Below are 14,490 nucleotides of genomic sequence, written 5' to 3'. Positions count from 1 at the left end.
TAAAACATGCCAGTCTGTATGTATATTGGTTCTGAGGCCTTAACAGTTCACAGGGAAGCTCAATTCAGCTTCTAGAGGAGAGATTTATTTGTTCAGGTCAGTGGATTACAGCTGAGTTTGTTGTTGGTCTGCAGTAGCTGTCTTACCCCTGTTACCCTCTCCCCTATTTTAGGGCATGTTGGACGTTCCTCGTACACCGCACTGCAGGGTTCTAGCCAGCCTGAATTTTTTTTCCGTCCCCCGGATTTTGAATTTGGAAACCCTGTCCAGTGCAGAAAGCACGGTGATCCTAGGGGGGTCCGGGAGCATGTTCCCCCTGGTAAATTTTGAAATCTAGACCCTCTAAAATACTATTTCTTGCATTTTGAGTGGCAAATTTTGCTTGTAGACTCTGCTTGGTTCAATGGCATCTGTTAATATCTTTACATGCCTACTTTTGTCCATCATAGCAGACAGATTGGGCAAATTTTTTGTCCGTCCCCAGCAAATTCTGTCAAAGGCTAAAACCCTGCCGCACTGTCTTGCCCGATGGTCCAGATCTGGGAGTCGTTTCTTGTCTATTGCCGTTTTTGTCGTATTAGCGAAACGCCACAGATGAGAGGGTGCAGATGGTGTTGTGTCTTTTAGCGGGCTGCCAAGGTCAAGAAGAACTAAGTCTAAAGATGCTCCCGGCTTCTTAAGAGGATTGTTGTCTGTCGGCGGCTAGACCAACCACCAAGACTTCTGTTTCTTAAGGTTACATATCACTGCTGACTTAGGACTTGGAGAGTTCCTTTTACGGGCTTGAAATTCCCACAGTCAAAAATCAATTGCATACTTCCAATTTGTGGTGCACAACAGTATATTTGCGTCCAGTATTTTGACCCCTGATTTTGAAGATTACAGTTGTGTTAGAGCAAGGAGCTTTTATCAGGAGGAGAGAGCAAGAATTTTTTTCCATTCAGCTATGTTCGTAGCGGGCGACAAAATTTGATTAACACCTAAGTGTCAATGACACTCATTTGCATACATCCCAAGCGCGTGTCTCCGCGCGTTGTCGCATTCTCGGCCTTTGTTTTCAAGATGGCACGACCCGGAGACGACGACTTCGTGTGGAGCGATTTCGATTTCAGTGACTTTGAGGATGATTTTGAAGCGATGGAGGAGGAAGACGAATGTGTTGAGGGTCTCTCCCATAGTAGTAGTCAAAGCGCTACGAAGACCAGCGCGGCAGCGTCCGGTCGTGGAGCATTTGAGTGCGATGTCTGCGGAAAACCGTACAAGAACGCCGGCTCGTTTCGCCGACACAAGGAGAGGGAGCATCCAGTATCAAGTAAGTTGACGGCTTTTTCGTAACACTCAGCACTAAATATGTCGTTTAATCTGTTCTTTGTTTGTTTCTATGTTGTTGCCTATGGTATTTTGTGATCCAATGTCATCAATGAGCTTTTTATACCTTGACTCAAGGAGCTTTTAGTTTGTATTTCTCCCCCTATATCATGGCGCGGCCACGGGGGGAGGGGGGCATATTCAATATATATATCGAGTTCGCTGCGTGGCAAAATCATTCTGCGATGTACAAAAATGATATAGACCGAAAATTAATATATATGCTCATACAATTTGCACAGATACATGCATTCTCACACATCCTACTTGGCAGTCACGTTGTTGAAAACGACTTTCCTGAACTTTACTCTCTACTTCTCTCATCAGCTGTCACAGATCCAGAACCAGGAACCTCCAACACTCCTGACAAGACGCAAGTGAAAGGAGCAGGGAAGGCTTCGAAGCCACGTCGCAAGCTCAAGGGTAAATTTTTTAAATATCATGCAAATAATATTTTTCCTCCTTGGTAAACCTTCATGGGCATAGCTATGCAATGTTTAAAATCCACCCAGAACTTCTGATAAAAGCTCTTGGTACTAGTACTATCGGGTTAATAATGTTACTTGCATGATTTTTTTTCCAGTGAAGAGACCAACATCCAAGTTGGGGAAAGAAGATGCCTTGGCTGAGGGACCACGGCTGGTGAAAGATGCCATAGAAGAAGCCACCAAGTATCCACCATGGCTGCTCACATTTGGGACAGTGGCCACTCCTGGGAACAAGGCTGCCAAGATAGCAGCAGATATTTTCGGCAGATGGGCAACGTCAGACAATGCCCACTTTATCATGACATTGTGTAGTCTGTTGTGGTGTGTAATAAGTGCTGCAGATACTTCTGTGCTATGTAGTTCTGCGAATGAAACCATGTTTGGTGCATTCCACAAGTTATGCACAGGTGACCAATTCCAGAATTTGTGGAATACTTTCATGTCTAGTCTAGATCAGATTCCATGCCCTTTGCTGCACATGTTTGTTACAAACAAGGTTTTTGAAGGCCTCCTGGCAAAGAAGCACAGTGTGGATGCCCCTATTACAGGTGGCACTTGTAGTGATGTAGACACAGCTATGACTAATGCTGAAGAACAGGTTTTAAGGTATGTTGCTGGGTATATCCCACATGCTCTGTTAAAACACTACAAGAAGTACGACAACAAGCTTGCCAAACTCTATGCTACAGTTTTGTCAGAATGGAAAGTAGATGGTGCCAAACACTCAAGTACTGGAAAAGCAACTTTTTTGAAGTACACAGAGGGATGGGTGGACAAAGTTAATCGTGGTGGGCTATATGTTGTGACTGACCAAGTTTATCTTTTTTTCCGTGCTGTGGAAAAAGTGGTCAGGTCAACTGCCAATGTTCAACAGCTCCGTCAGGGTACACTGACAGGGATAAAGGATGACATTATGAACAAACTGGAGACAGATTTCTTGGTAAACAAGTACTGGTGTGCCATTGCCTGCAGCATTACAGATGAGAAGGCTAGTGTTGCTTTGTTAGAGAAGATTCTATTGTACTTTGTGAACCTTAGATGCCGTGCATTTGCTGAGGCACATATAGCAGTTATGAGACAAAAAAACATTGATGCAGCATCCAAGAAGGGAGAGAAATCACTAAGGAAGTCCTTGGGCTAATGTCTTTGATGGGACACTTCACATTACATGTACTAGAATTTTGTACACATCCTTCAAAATTTTGCTGTACATGTTGCTTGTAATACACCTTTGTGAAATATGTCCAGTGCTTCATACATCATATTTTGTTCATATTACTTGGTTCACAGATGAACTCTTTTAATAATTGCTGTGTAGATTACTGTAGGTACATTATCTGTACAGTTATATTGTAGCGGTTTTATAATACTAACTATTCTACGCCTTAGAAAGTATACATTGTATTTACTTGTTGACCAAGATTGTCAAAACATCTTTGGGCACGGTTATTTGTCCATCACTTGTACATCCATTAATCTGCAACTACATACAGTATCAAGGTAGCTTTGATAGGTTTGAATACAATCTCATAACTGTTATCAAACAAATCAATCGCATTCCCTTACCTGGGATACTACCATTTGACATCAACATGAACAGAAAGTACCTTTGTGTACTAGTTTGTATGTACAGGTTTTATATCATAAGAAAGACTAGAATGTACAGATTAGGCAACATTAGAACCTGCTAACATGTAAATATTGGGCAACATTAGAGAAACTACTAGTAGTATGTACAAATTGGACAACATTAGGAACTATTAGTATCTACAGATTTGGCAACATTAGAAACAACTGTTAAACTGTTTAATGCCAAATAAAGCTTCATTCTGAAAGGCTTTCTATTTCTTTCGCTGTCTCTTAGGCAATGGGGTGTTGTCAGTGAAGTCGATGGCTTGTGCATTAGCTGCCCTCCCCCTACAATTTCCCCCAACAGATCTTATCGAGTCCTTAAGTATGTGTAGGTTGATTTCATTTCTACCAAACTCCAGGGCTGTTGGATTCTCGTTTGCGCCACATCTTCTTCTCTGCTTTGCAAAGTGCTGCTCCAGGGGATCTTGTGTGAACTTCTCACTGAGGACATAGCCAACACCTTCCTCCTGGATCAGCGTCTTTGTCAGTTCTACAAAAGATGAAACTGGAAAAAAGTAGACTTCATTAACTTTAAGGTTATCATAGTCATCAGTCATACGGTGTATTACAGCAAGTTGGGGTTCTACCGCCTCTTACGGCATGGTCTTTCTTCTAGCTGAATACGAGATAGGGGATGGGCCAAGTCTCCCGTCCACCACACGACCTCATTTGAGGTTATAATATACAGTAATAATACAGTTAGTAGCTAGTATTATAGGTGATATCTTATATAATATACAGTAATAATACAGTTAGTAGCTAGTATAATAGGTGATATCTTAAATTGATTACATAATCAGATTGTTTTAAACAGTAGTGTCCTTTGATAGTGAGTAAGGTACATGTATTATGACAAACATACCTGTGATTCTAAGCCCCTCAAGTGTTTGTTTTGACAGGCACATCCGGTTTCTCTGGTCCTTGCTCAGGCCTGGTGTTCCTGCAGCCTGCTGCTCCCAGTGATGCAAGAAGCCCAGGAAGTCTTTCTCCAGCCACTGTAACAGAATGGAAGCAATAGAATATACCAAAGTTATACATTTTACATGCTACAGTAATATTGTTACATGGTAGTACATTTGTAATAAAAAAGCATATCAATCCCAGATACTGGATAATATATCAATGCTCCTTGACAATACATGTTCATTACAATTTGGAACATAACACTGATAAAGATATGAAGATCTTTTGGTAAGAAATGTGACACTTACAGTGAATCTGATGTCGTCGACATCTCTATAGGGCTCCAGATCTGGCATGTTCCCACGTTGTCCCTGGTATTGGTTTTGGACGTTTAAACAGTCGAAGAAACGATTCATCATGCTGATGAAGTTCCTTGTTGACACTGTGTCGTGTCGGCCTTGCATGGCAAGGGCACAGCTCATGGAGTTGCTGAGGACCTGTGAAAGTGATATAATTGATATTAAATTTCCACACATATGCATTTACGAGTTATAGAGCATAGAGTGCCATGCAGAGAAGGGCTTTTATCACCTTTCCCTTTTTACCTAAAGGTTAATGTGAGGTTACCTACCACATAAGGGCAAGACAAACCTGTACGGCAAGGTTGACCCTCATACGTAGGGCTGGGTTCAGGTAAACATGATCTGCCTTCAGCTTGTGTAGCATGCGCAGCCCAACCGCTTGTCGCTGTAGTCCTAAATCCCACTCGTAGACACTGACGATGTGTTTCCAAGAGATTTCCTGGCCGTTGTACTACAGAAGACATAAGAAAAACGAAGAACATTGATGGTAAGTTTATCCCTAAAACAAACAAAAATGAAAATACATCAAGTCAGAATTGAAGTAGACACAAACAAAGCAATACTCACATGCAGATTTCTTGTTTTGCTGTGCCAGCCCGAATTCTCCATGTTGTTGCGGGTTGTTTTCATGAGATGAGGCACATCAGACATGAAGTACATCTTCTCGCCAGGTCTGTAGGGATTCCAGGTCCAGTACACAAGACGTTGGTCATCCTCATGGACCTTGTAAAACCTGGAAGTTAAAACAGATAGTCAATCATATCATAAATGATTGTAACTTGTGCGATATGATTGGAAGCCTGTAATTTTAATTGCCTTCCTATGTTAAGTTTTTAATGTATGTGTAAATGTTTTTAATGCCTAAATACGCAATTCAGCGCCTTTGGGCGCTGTGATGTATTTAGAGGTTGTTGAACAGCAATCAATAAAAAACTCTATATATAAAGAGTCTACAACTGTAATATGTACCAAAAATGTTATAGAATATTGTTAGCACACACCAATAAAGCTGAAAACCGAAATTTTCATGCACTTTATTACAAATCTGTTCACACTCATACACTTGAGGAATGATCAGTGGGGCATTATAGTCCGCAGAGACATAGTTGTTTACAGTTACAAACCTCCGGTTTGGTGATGCGCCATCAGACACGAATGCCCTCACATGGAACCCCATCTGGTCCAAGATTGCATTCGCTTGCCACACAGCAGGATACAGTTGATCACTGGAAAAACCAAGGCAGGGAAAGTATGCAAAGACAAACTGTAGATTGATGAAGATGCCGCGCACCATGAAGGCAAGGACGTGTGTGGCCAGGTCAGGTTCTTCTTCAGTTCCATGTTGTTCAGCCTGACATCTTTTCTCAAAGGCTTTCAGTTCGTTGTTTACACCACCAAGGTCTGTGAAGCCAACAAGTTCTCCTGATGTTTTGCTATACACAAGGCCTGACTTTATCTTCATCTCGTCCCATATCAGGCAAACATTCTTCTTATACTCTACTTCATTTACAACATTTGACTCTTCTCCTAGCCGTTTCAGGATGTCCGGGTTGAAGCCAGGAGTTGGATTTGTGAACTTGGAATATTGTTGCAGTGTTGTGCGGTGAGGTAGATAAAGGAATCCGGAGTTGCGAATTGTGTCGTAGGCTGCAGGTGACTGGTAGAATATTGAAAGGCACCACCGAATCATCATGGGATGCCAGCGCATTGTTCTTGCGTCATGTTGCTGTGCCTGCTTCAGTTGCTGCTCATACAAAAACTGCTGTGGAGAGTTATCTTGAAACTGCATCTTATCATTCCCAGTCTTTAACATTGTTTGTAAAAAAGCATGTTGGCTTTCCTTCACATGACACCCTTCCTTCTCTACTGCCTTCTCAACACATTCCTTTGCTTTTGAAGCTATAGTCTTTTGTAGTGTCTTTTCCCGCTGCACATCTGCTGTTTTGGCCCTCAGCTGTTCTTTTGTCAGGTGCTTGTTTGGAACCCTTGAGGAGTGTGACAGATCCGTGTTGCCCTTATGTCTAACCCTGTGTAGCATCCCGCGTAATGAGCTGCTATACTTGGTGCATGTTTCACATTTGTTGGTCAATTTATTTGATGGAATAACAAGTTGGCAGTTGACATGTCGGATTGTATGGTGGTATGGTCTCCCCCCGTCTTTGATAAGACCTTTCTCCTCCTTTGCAACTACGGTACCATTGTTACCCTTAAAGACGACAATTTCCATCCCATCTCTCTTCTCCTCCAACAGCTCCTCATAGCCAACATTTCCAATACAAATGTAACAGTGTGTCAGTTCCAAGAACAACTTTGACATTGTGTGCATGGTGACAACAGATGGAAGATCAAGAGATGACAGTGCTGGGTGGGATTGAGGAATGCGTTTTTTATATACGAGCATCTCCCATGTTCTGTCCTGTTTGATGTTTATTTGTTGTTGTATATCAAAGTGAAGGCTGTTGACATCACACTTGCCAACAGCGAGGTCACCGTTGTTAACTGTACCCAGATAAACGAATCCATGTTTGACTGCTTCCTCAGTGATCTCTTTATCAGTGAGGACATCAAGAGGTGCCTCGTCTCTAGATGTACAGGCTGGGGTTGGGAGGGGCGCGTCCTCTTCAGATGTACAGGCTGGGGTTGGGAGGGGCGCGTCCTTTTCAGATGTACAGGCTGGGGTTGGGAGGGGCGCGTCCTCTTCAGATATGCAGGCTGGGTTTGGGAGGGGCGCGTCCTCTTCAGATGTACAGGCTGGGGTTGGGAGGGGCGCGTCCTCTTCAGATGTACAGGCTGGGGTTGGGAGGGGCGCGTCCTCTTCAGATGTACAGGCTGGGGCTGTTAGGGTGGCAACTTCAACCGGGGACGATTCTTTCAAGGACCATGGTTTCTTCTTTACTGGCCTGCCAGTTGGCTTGTAATTGCATATGATACAATTGTCTTCTAGGTGTGGCTGAAAATCTGGCAGCTTGTCACTTAGCATTGTTACTGCTGCTTGTCCTGCCTTCATCTTCCCTTGAGCCTTGCTTAAGACACCCCTGCATTTCTCACACACAAATGGTGGATGAATGTCCTCTTGATCACGACAAACATCAGAGCCATTAAACAGATGCAAAATGACTTCTCTAAAGGCTGTCACAGGTTTTGGGTTTCCTTTCTTCATTTTGAAACGAACACCGCACGTCCTGCAAACTTTCAAAAGATTTCCTTTGTGATCTGAAATAAAGGATTAAGATTGTGAATCCTTTTGGCAGACAAAGGAGGTTATCATACATCTTAATTACATATGTAGAACAAAATACTCAGGCAGATATGCATTTGTAACTTACTGCCCAATTTGTGCTTACACTGGTATATGTATATTTTTTGGTTTAAACTGAACTGATTCATGAACCGAGTGGTGCATCAAGAGTCTTCCAGACATTATGTAATATATGTAATAACAAACATATCATATATTTATCATAATATTAAATCATAATATATCACATACATTTAATATCAATTCCTATATATCATCTGTATAGGCACTGAGTATTTACAAAAAACTAAGAATAGATATATAAATATCAGATAGGGTCACATTCTGTAATTTTTTTAAGTGAAATAAACATATCATATAGTTATAAAAACATATCTCTCATTTCCCTAATAAGATTCTTCATTGTATCTGCACAGTGTATTCATATATAACTTATATATTAATCATATAGACAGATAGATAGATACATCAAGGAGCCCTTGGATACATAGATAGATATCGATAAAAAGCTCCTTGTTTTATGGGATTACGTCCTCTAATTTTCTGGAAGTATACCTACAATAAATGACTACGAAGAACTTGACTAAAATCATTTTCAACTTACTAGGTAAGCGACAGTCGTTAAAAAATTAATTATCGACAAAAATCTCCTTGCAAAAATCAAATAAATGCGAAAGAAATCGACACATGCTAGTCAAATCAAGACCCAAAGGGCAACAAAAATCATGCAAAAAGTCGCCCACTTCTGTCGCAATGACGATTCTTCCTAATAAAAACCGGGATGGTTCGACAAAAACTAGCAAGGTTCGAACATGGGAGACCACGCCATTTTGACGAACACCCCTTCAACTGTTTGGAAAAAATATCAGCTTAGCGAAGAAAAACGTCATATTTTTTTTATAGCCACCTAAAGATATATCAGAAAATTCATAATTCTATCGCAAAAAAACAGAGGTAGGTCCACAAAAATGGCCGTAAACTTACCCATGATTGTCGTGGAAAGACGCGGAAGATAGCTACAGAACCGCCATTTTGTCCGCTCTCACATGATGACGTTTTCGCATGCCTGCCGAGTTTCCCAAATAAGGCAATCGTCGGAAACCTGACTCACTTCGCCTCTTGCCGATCAGGCTTCGGGCTGGCTCGGCGAGGGCTATGACGTCATGGCGTGGGTCATTAGCATAGAAACCGCGCCATCCGGCGCTACGAACATCAGATCAGACGGGCGCCGCTTTCAATGACGCGCTGCGGGATTTAACGGGGCGAAACAAAGGAGCACAGCGGGCGGGTAACTCCTTGCTCTCTCCTCCTGATAAAAGCTCCTTGGTTAGAGTGAGAAGCCTTGTATTTCAGCCAAACTCCTATCTTTCTGAGTTTCAATTGTCCTCCTTATTTGAATGTCTTCTTACACTTCTTATAAGATCTTAAGACAGCCCCCTTTCATTTGTCTGTATCTAAAAACCAAAGGATTTATCTGGATCCTTTTAGTGGTAGCTAACCTGTTTTTCAACAGCTTCAACCTTGCACCCAAGCATATTCAAACAAAACAAACTATCTCCTTCACTTCCCCCCATATGGAAACTTGAAATTCCAGTGGCCGTGCAGTCAACACAGTCTCCGGTATCCTCTCCATTACTTTCCCCAGACATAACAGACACCTGCTAACGTGCGCACACAAAGGTTTACCTCGTACCTGACCTCCGGTCATGACCTCCCAGCATGCTCCTGTGTTAGTAGAGTCAAGTTTATGGTACAGAAGGATGACCTCCATCACTCAGAGCAAACGGAACGTCTGTAAAAGCTGCCTTCCTGTTTACGCTGTAGAGAAACAACTTGGGACCCATTATTTACCACCACCTGCTATAATTACAAAACAGAGAAAACCATTTAAACAAGTAATGCTACCGATTCTGAGACTGGAGTGTAAATGTTTTCTCTTCTCTTATTTGTCGTTGCAGAGAAAAATATTCGACATTCGACTGCCAATGTTCAGGTCTCTTGATTTTTCTGTCTTTCAATAACTGATTCTGAGAGTGTAGTGTAAAAGTTCTCTCTGAATGGTAGAAACTTGTATGGGATATTTGATAAATAAATGACTTCTTGGTCTCTATAATATGTCCATAAGGCCAATACGTTGTACAGGAAAAAACAACTCCCTTTCTTTAATTTTCTGTCAACAAATCAAGTAAGAAACAATAGCCATTAATTTTCTTTTTGCTTTTGTTGCCTATGTTCTTTTGCAAGTAAAATGTTCATATTTCTACAGTGATTGTTTTTGATTATGGTATTATTATCTCTTTATCATCCATCCTTTCTAGACAATTCTTATCCAAAGTTTGTCATCCTTCGGTTTTGTCCATCCCATATTTGAAACACCCCAGGCTGTACTCACCTAGCTATAGGGCTGCTGTAATTTTGTTGTTGTTGTGCCTTAGTTTAACCTTGGCTTTGTACCATGAGGCTGCCATGAATACCTCAGGTGCCCATGTACAGAAGTGGTGTCAGATGACAGACAAGAACCAGCACTGGGAGAAAACTACCTGTGGATTTACAACTGTGGTTAGGGCTGTGTACCTAAATACCCGTACCTGTATCGTACCTAAAAAATTGTTTAGGTACAGGTCCGGACCTTAACATCTGTGTACCTGTACCTGTACCTAAACAAACTAAATCACACTCAAACACTACTTTTTAAGACTGCTGGACAAGTAAATCCCAAATCAACAATGACAATGGTGATAATCTTGCAGTTGAAACTTAAGAAAACTTGCAGAAGAAATTGATTTGAGACTCAAATATGTAATTCCAAATACAAAGATGACAATTTATCACTAGAAAAGACAGTTAGCTACATGTTTAACTTACCGTATATTCTCAATTAAAGTACGCACCCCTGATTTTGGACAAGTCTTAGACAGATCTTTGGGACTGAAAGGTAAAATGGAAAAACTCAAATAAAGTACGCACCCCTTCTCCACCAATTTTGAACAGACCTTTAACTGGATAAATTCAAATTTATGATGTTTTCCCCAGGTTATTTTGCATGAAATAACCTGCATTTACACTGTCATTGTCTCTATGAACTTGTGAATTGCCTAATGCAAATTATAAAATCACTGAGAACTGGTAGAAGAAATCAGGAAAAACCAGTTGTACAAGTCAAAGTCACTAACTCAAAAGGATTGTATGCAAATGCCAATCTTATGTAAATCATGTTTAGACAATTTCTTTGTTTCATGTTTAGACAACTACAAGACAACAACAATGTGTATGTTTTGAAATATAAGTGTAGCCCCACCTTGCTTTATTTTAGGCTTTTTTTACCATTTCTCTGTGCAGTGACCTCAAATAAAGTACGCACCCCAACTTTGGCAACAACTTGTAGCACCTTTTCAATTTTGAAAAGTTAAAATAGTGCGTACTTTATTCGAGAATATACGGTACATATACTTGGTTAAACTTTTTTAGGTACAAGTGAAGGTCCGGACCATGCCCGTAGCCAGGGGGGGGTCGGGGGGGTGCGGACGCACCCCCCCACGCGGGCTCGAAGGTCCGCTTTTTTCTCGAAGGTCCGTTTTTTCAATGCACAATACTTTTAAAAGGCGGACTAATTTGTATTTCCAACGGGTCTAGAATCCTAGAAAAATTGCTCCAAGACATTGTCATAGAGTAAAGATGAACCCTGCGGTTTACAGTTAGTTCTTCCTGAGTCCGGGGCGTGCTACTGTTATGTAAAAGACCCGGCCCGCGCGAGGCGGGGCGTGGCACGCGTTAGAAAGACGTCGACAACTTTCACGCCATCACCCTCGTTGAACTCCAGCCCGCACGGTCCAGCTCTTGCCCGCACGGTCCAGCTCCGGTCCGCACTGATTCCAGCTCGGAGCTGGGACGTGCGGGCCGGAGCTGGAACGTGTGGCCGGAGCTGGGACGTGCGGGCCGGAGCTGGAATCAAAGCCGGGGCCGGAGCTGGACCGTGCTGGCAAGAGCTGGACCGTGCGGGCCGGAGCTGGAGTTTAACGGGGGTGGCAATGACCGCGGTCAAAAAAGTCAAGCCTGGCTGTTGCTATGGTTAAAGGTGCCCGGAAGTCTTATTTGGCGGACTGCCCGGTGGATGACAGCGCCGACACAAGTTAAGATAAGCTATAGAACTGTAGTTAATTGATAAATGTAGATGCCATACTTTTTATCTTGTACACAGTGATAGAGCCTGCTGATTGGCACGATGTAGTTTCACCCATTTCTAAGAGGAAAAACATTTCAAGTACAAGAGCGTTGTAAAGCATCCAGTTTTCGTGTCGATTGTCGTATACAAATTGAATGGGGTATCAGAGCCAGTTAAAAGTTCGGAGAAGTGATGATGTGCCATTTCATAACTGATGTCCCCAATCTTTCGTTTTCGTCGAATAAATTAATGTCTGAAGCAGTTGTGTGAGCGTCTCTGATTTTTCCTTTGAAAATCTCTCAAAAACGCAGGAAATGCCATTTCAGAGAGTTCAAAATTTTCCGGGGGAGCATGCCCCCGGCCCCCCCTAGGAAACTCGCGGCTTCGGCGCTCGCATCGCGCCTTTGGCGCTCGTTGGTCCGCCAAAGAGTAAAACGAACCCCCCCCAGGCAAAATCCTGGCTACGGGCATGCGGACCTGTACCTAAACCCGTGTACCTGTACCTGTACCTGAAATTTGTTTAGGTACACAGCCCTAACTGTGGTACAATGTGGATCGAATTTTAACTTGATCCACAAATTCCTTTATACTCCGTTGATCAAAGAACACCTATAAATGTGTCTCAGCTTCTTCTTAATCACAGGAAAGATCTGGATTTTTCCTGCTGAGAATAAGAGTAGCCATATTAGCAAGGTTTAATTTGCTGCATGTCTTTCATCAGCTGACTTTGTCCTTGACAGAGTGTTTCCCTTGCAGAGGTTCGGTTTCAAACTTCCTCGCTTGCCCCATTAGCTGCTACAAAATCCGCTGTAGTTAGTCTGGCCAATTTGGCATCTCCAGAGATGGCGCAATCCGGCTAGTCTCTACCAGACTCCCGCCTGGCCGAATAGTGATAGGGGAATTTGGCCAAGTTAGGAATAAAAGTCTAGCAGGAGTTGATTGGGCTAGGAGTGAACTGATCAGCCATGGCTGCAAAAGACTGACTGAAATCCCATGGCAACGTATTTGTCCCTACTTGGCCAACTTCTTCTCTTTTGCCATCCAGCTGACACGTCCGCTTGGAGACTACACTCAGGCTACACTGCGTTGATCCCTGGTGTTGATTGTCCCAGCTCTCTGTGCCACACACACACAAATAATTAGGGGAGAAGAAGTGAACTGCACAGAATGTTTATTGTGTTCAGGATTTACAAAACATGCTGGAAAGAATCTAAGAAAATGGGAGAGTTTGTGCTGTACTAGACCGTGCAAAACAGTTGCTGATCACCATCAGTTGGAATTTTTCCAGCAGTTACTGGACTAGCCGACTCTAATCTAGGTCTAAATTGATCTGAATAAAACAGTTAAACAATGTTCATGAAATTCCTTCTAGAAGTTTGTTGTTTGAATCTAACGTTTAGAAAATATTTATAATTAAGTTAATGCTTATTTTTGTTTGGGACATTTCAATTTTGAATCACAGATGAAGTTTGATACTGTTATATCTGCCTTCCTCTCACAGCTGTTCAGCATCAAGTCACAATTCCACGTACAAGGTCAGCAAAGATGAAGGTCATGTGCAGTTTTAGCAGACCCTTTTGTCTTCATTAGAAATGACAGTCTGTCAGAAATGTAGAGGTTTGACAGAATAGCTCCATTTAGACTTTCCTCTGTGGAAACAGCTCAAGAAGTTCTGTTGTTTTAGGGCGGAAAATGTTGGAACAGCTGGAAATACTTGGACAGTTGTTCTTTTCAAGTTGATTAAAGGTTCTGTTTGGACTCTTTTTTTTTTCATCTTGGTCAGTTATTTTTTTGGACTGTTACTAAAAAAAAGTTAGATGGAAAATTTGTCTGAAAAAGTCCTTGACTTGATAATTATCACAAGCAGGCATTTTGCAATGGCCTTGGTGCCAAGGTTAGCCATAACAACACAACAAACCTTAACCAAACACCTGCTGAATGTATATTTTGCCCACAAGGGAAGGACAAGAGGCATCCGGATAGTTCACATCGTTGGAAATATCCTTTTCATCTTGTGCATGACATGCAACATTGAGAAAAGTAGATACAACAATCCAACAATGTACCATACATTGTGACAATGACTTTTGTGTATCTCCCTCTTTTGTTTGTGGTCCATCCAAATGTTTCACCACTCTCATATAACCAAGTCCAATATTTGCTACCCTGGTAATCTCCAAGCAGATGTTGATAGTGCTCATTTTGCTCATCTTTTTGCAGCATTTTTATGACATTCTGTATTTTTAACCTTCCCCCAGCTGCCTTATTAGCACATGATACATAAAAATTTGGTGCCAAACATCATTACCGTAGCAA

General features: G+C 42.0%; 3 protein-coding genes across 3 annotated transcripts in view; 2 read left to right on the top strand and 1 right to left on the bottom strand.

Annotated features, from left to right (window-relative positions):
• LOC118406545 (protein O-mannosyl-transferase TMTC2-like) overlaps positions 1 to 14,490 on the top strand; it is a 54,899-nt gene that overhangs the window by 27,750 nt on the left and 12,659 nt on the right. The gene's annotated exons all lie outside the window — the stretch shown is intronic.
• Positions 886 to 3,099, top strand: LOC118406548. The gene is made up of 3 exons (XM_035806635.1): positions 886 to 1,312; positions 1,696 to 1,791; positions 1,952 to 3,099. Exons 1-3 carry the CDS (start codon positions 991 to 993, stop codon positions 2,995 to 2,997), a joined length of 1,464 nt encoding a protein of 487 aa, XP_035662528.1. The 5' UTR covers positions 886 to 990; the 3' UTR covers positions 2,998 to 3,099.
• Positions 3,401 to 9,333, bottom strand: LOC118406544. Its single transcript, XM_035806631.1, has 7 exons — positions 8,997 to 9,333; positions 5,878 to 7,966; positions 5,321 to 5,486; positions 5,043 to 5,204; positions 4,700 to 4,888; positions 4,351 to 4,483; positions 3,401 to 3,993 (listed from the first exon to the last, which is right to left on the bottom strand). Exons 1-7 carry the CDS (start codon positions 8,998 to 9,000, stop codon positions 3,698 to 3,700), a joined length of 3,039 nt encoding a protein of 1,012 aa, XP_035662524.1. The 5' UTR covers positions 9,001 to 9,333; the 3' UTR covers positions 3,401 to 3,697.

Source organism: Branchiostoma floridae, chromosome 19, assembly GCF_000003815.2.
Source record: "Branchiostoma floridae strain S238N-H82 chromosome 19, Bfl_VNyyK, whole genome shotgun sequence".
NCBI classification, from domain to species: domain Eukaryota; kingdom Metazoa; phylum Chordata; class Leptocardii; order Amphioxiformes; family Branchiostomatidae; genus Branchiostoma; species Branchiostoma floridae.
This window is presented reverse-complemented; position numbering and strand designations above follow the sequence as displayed.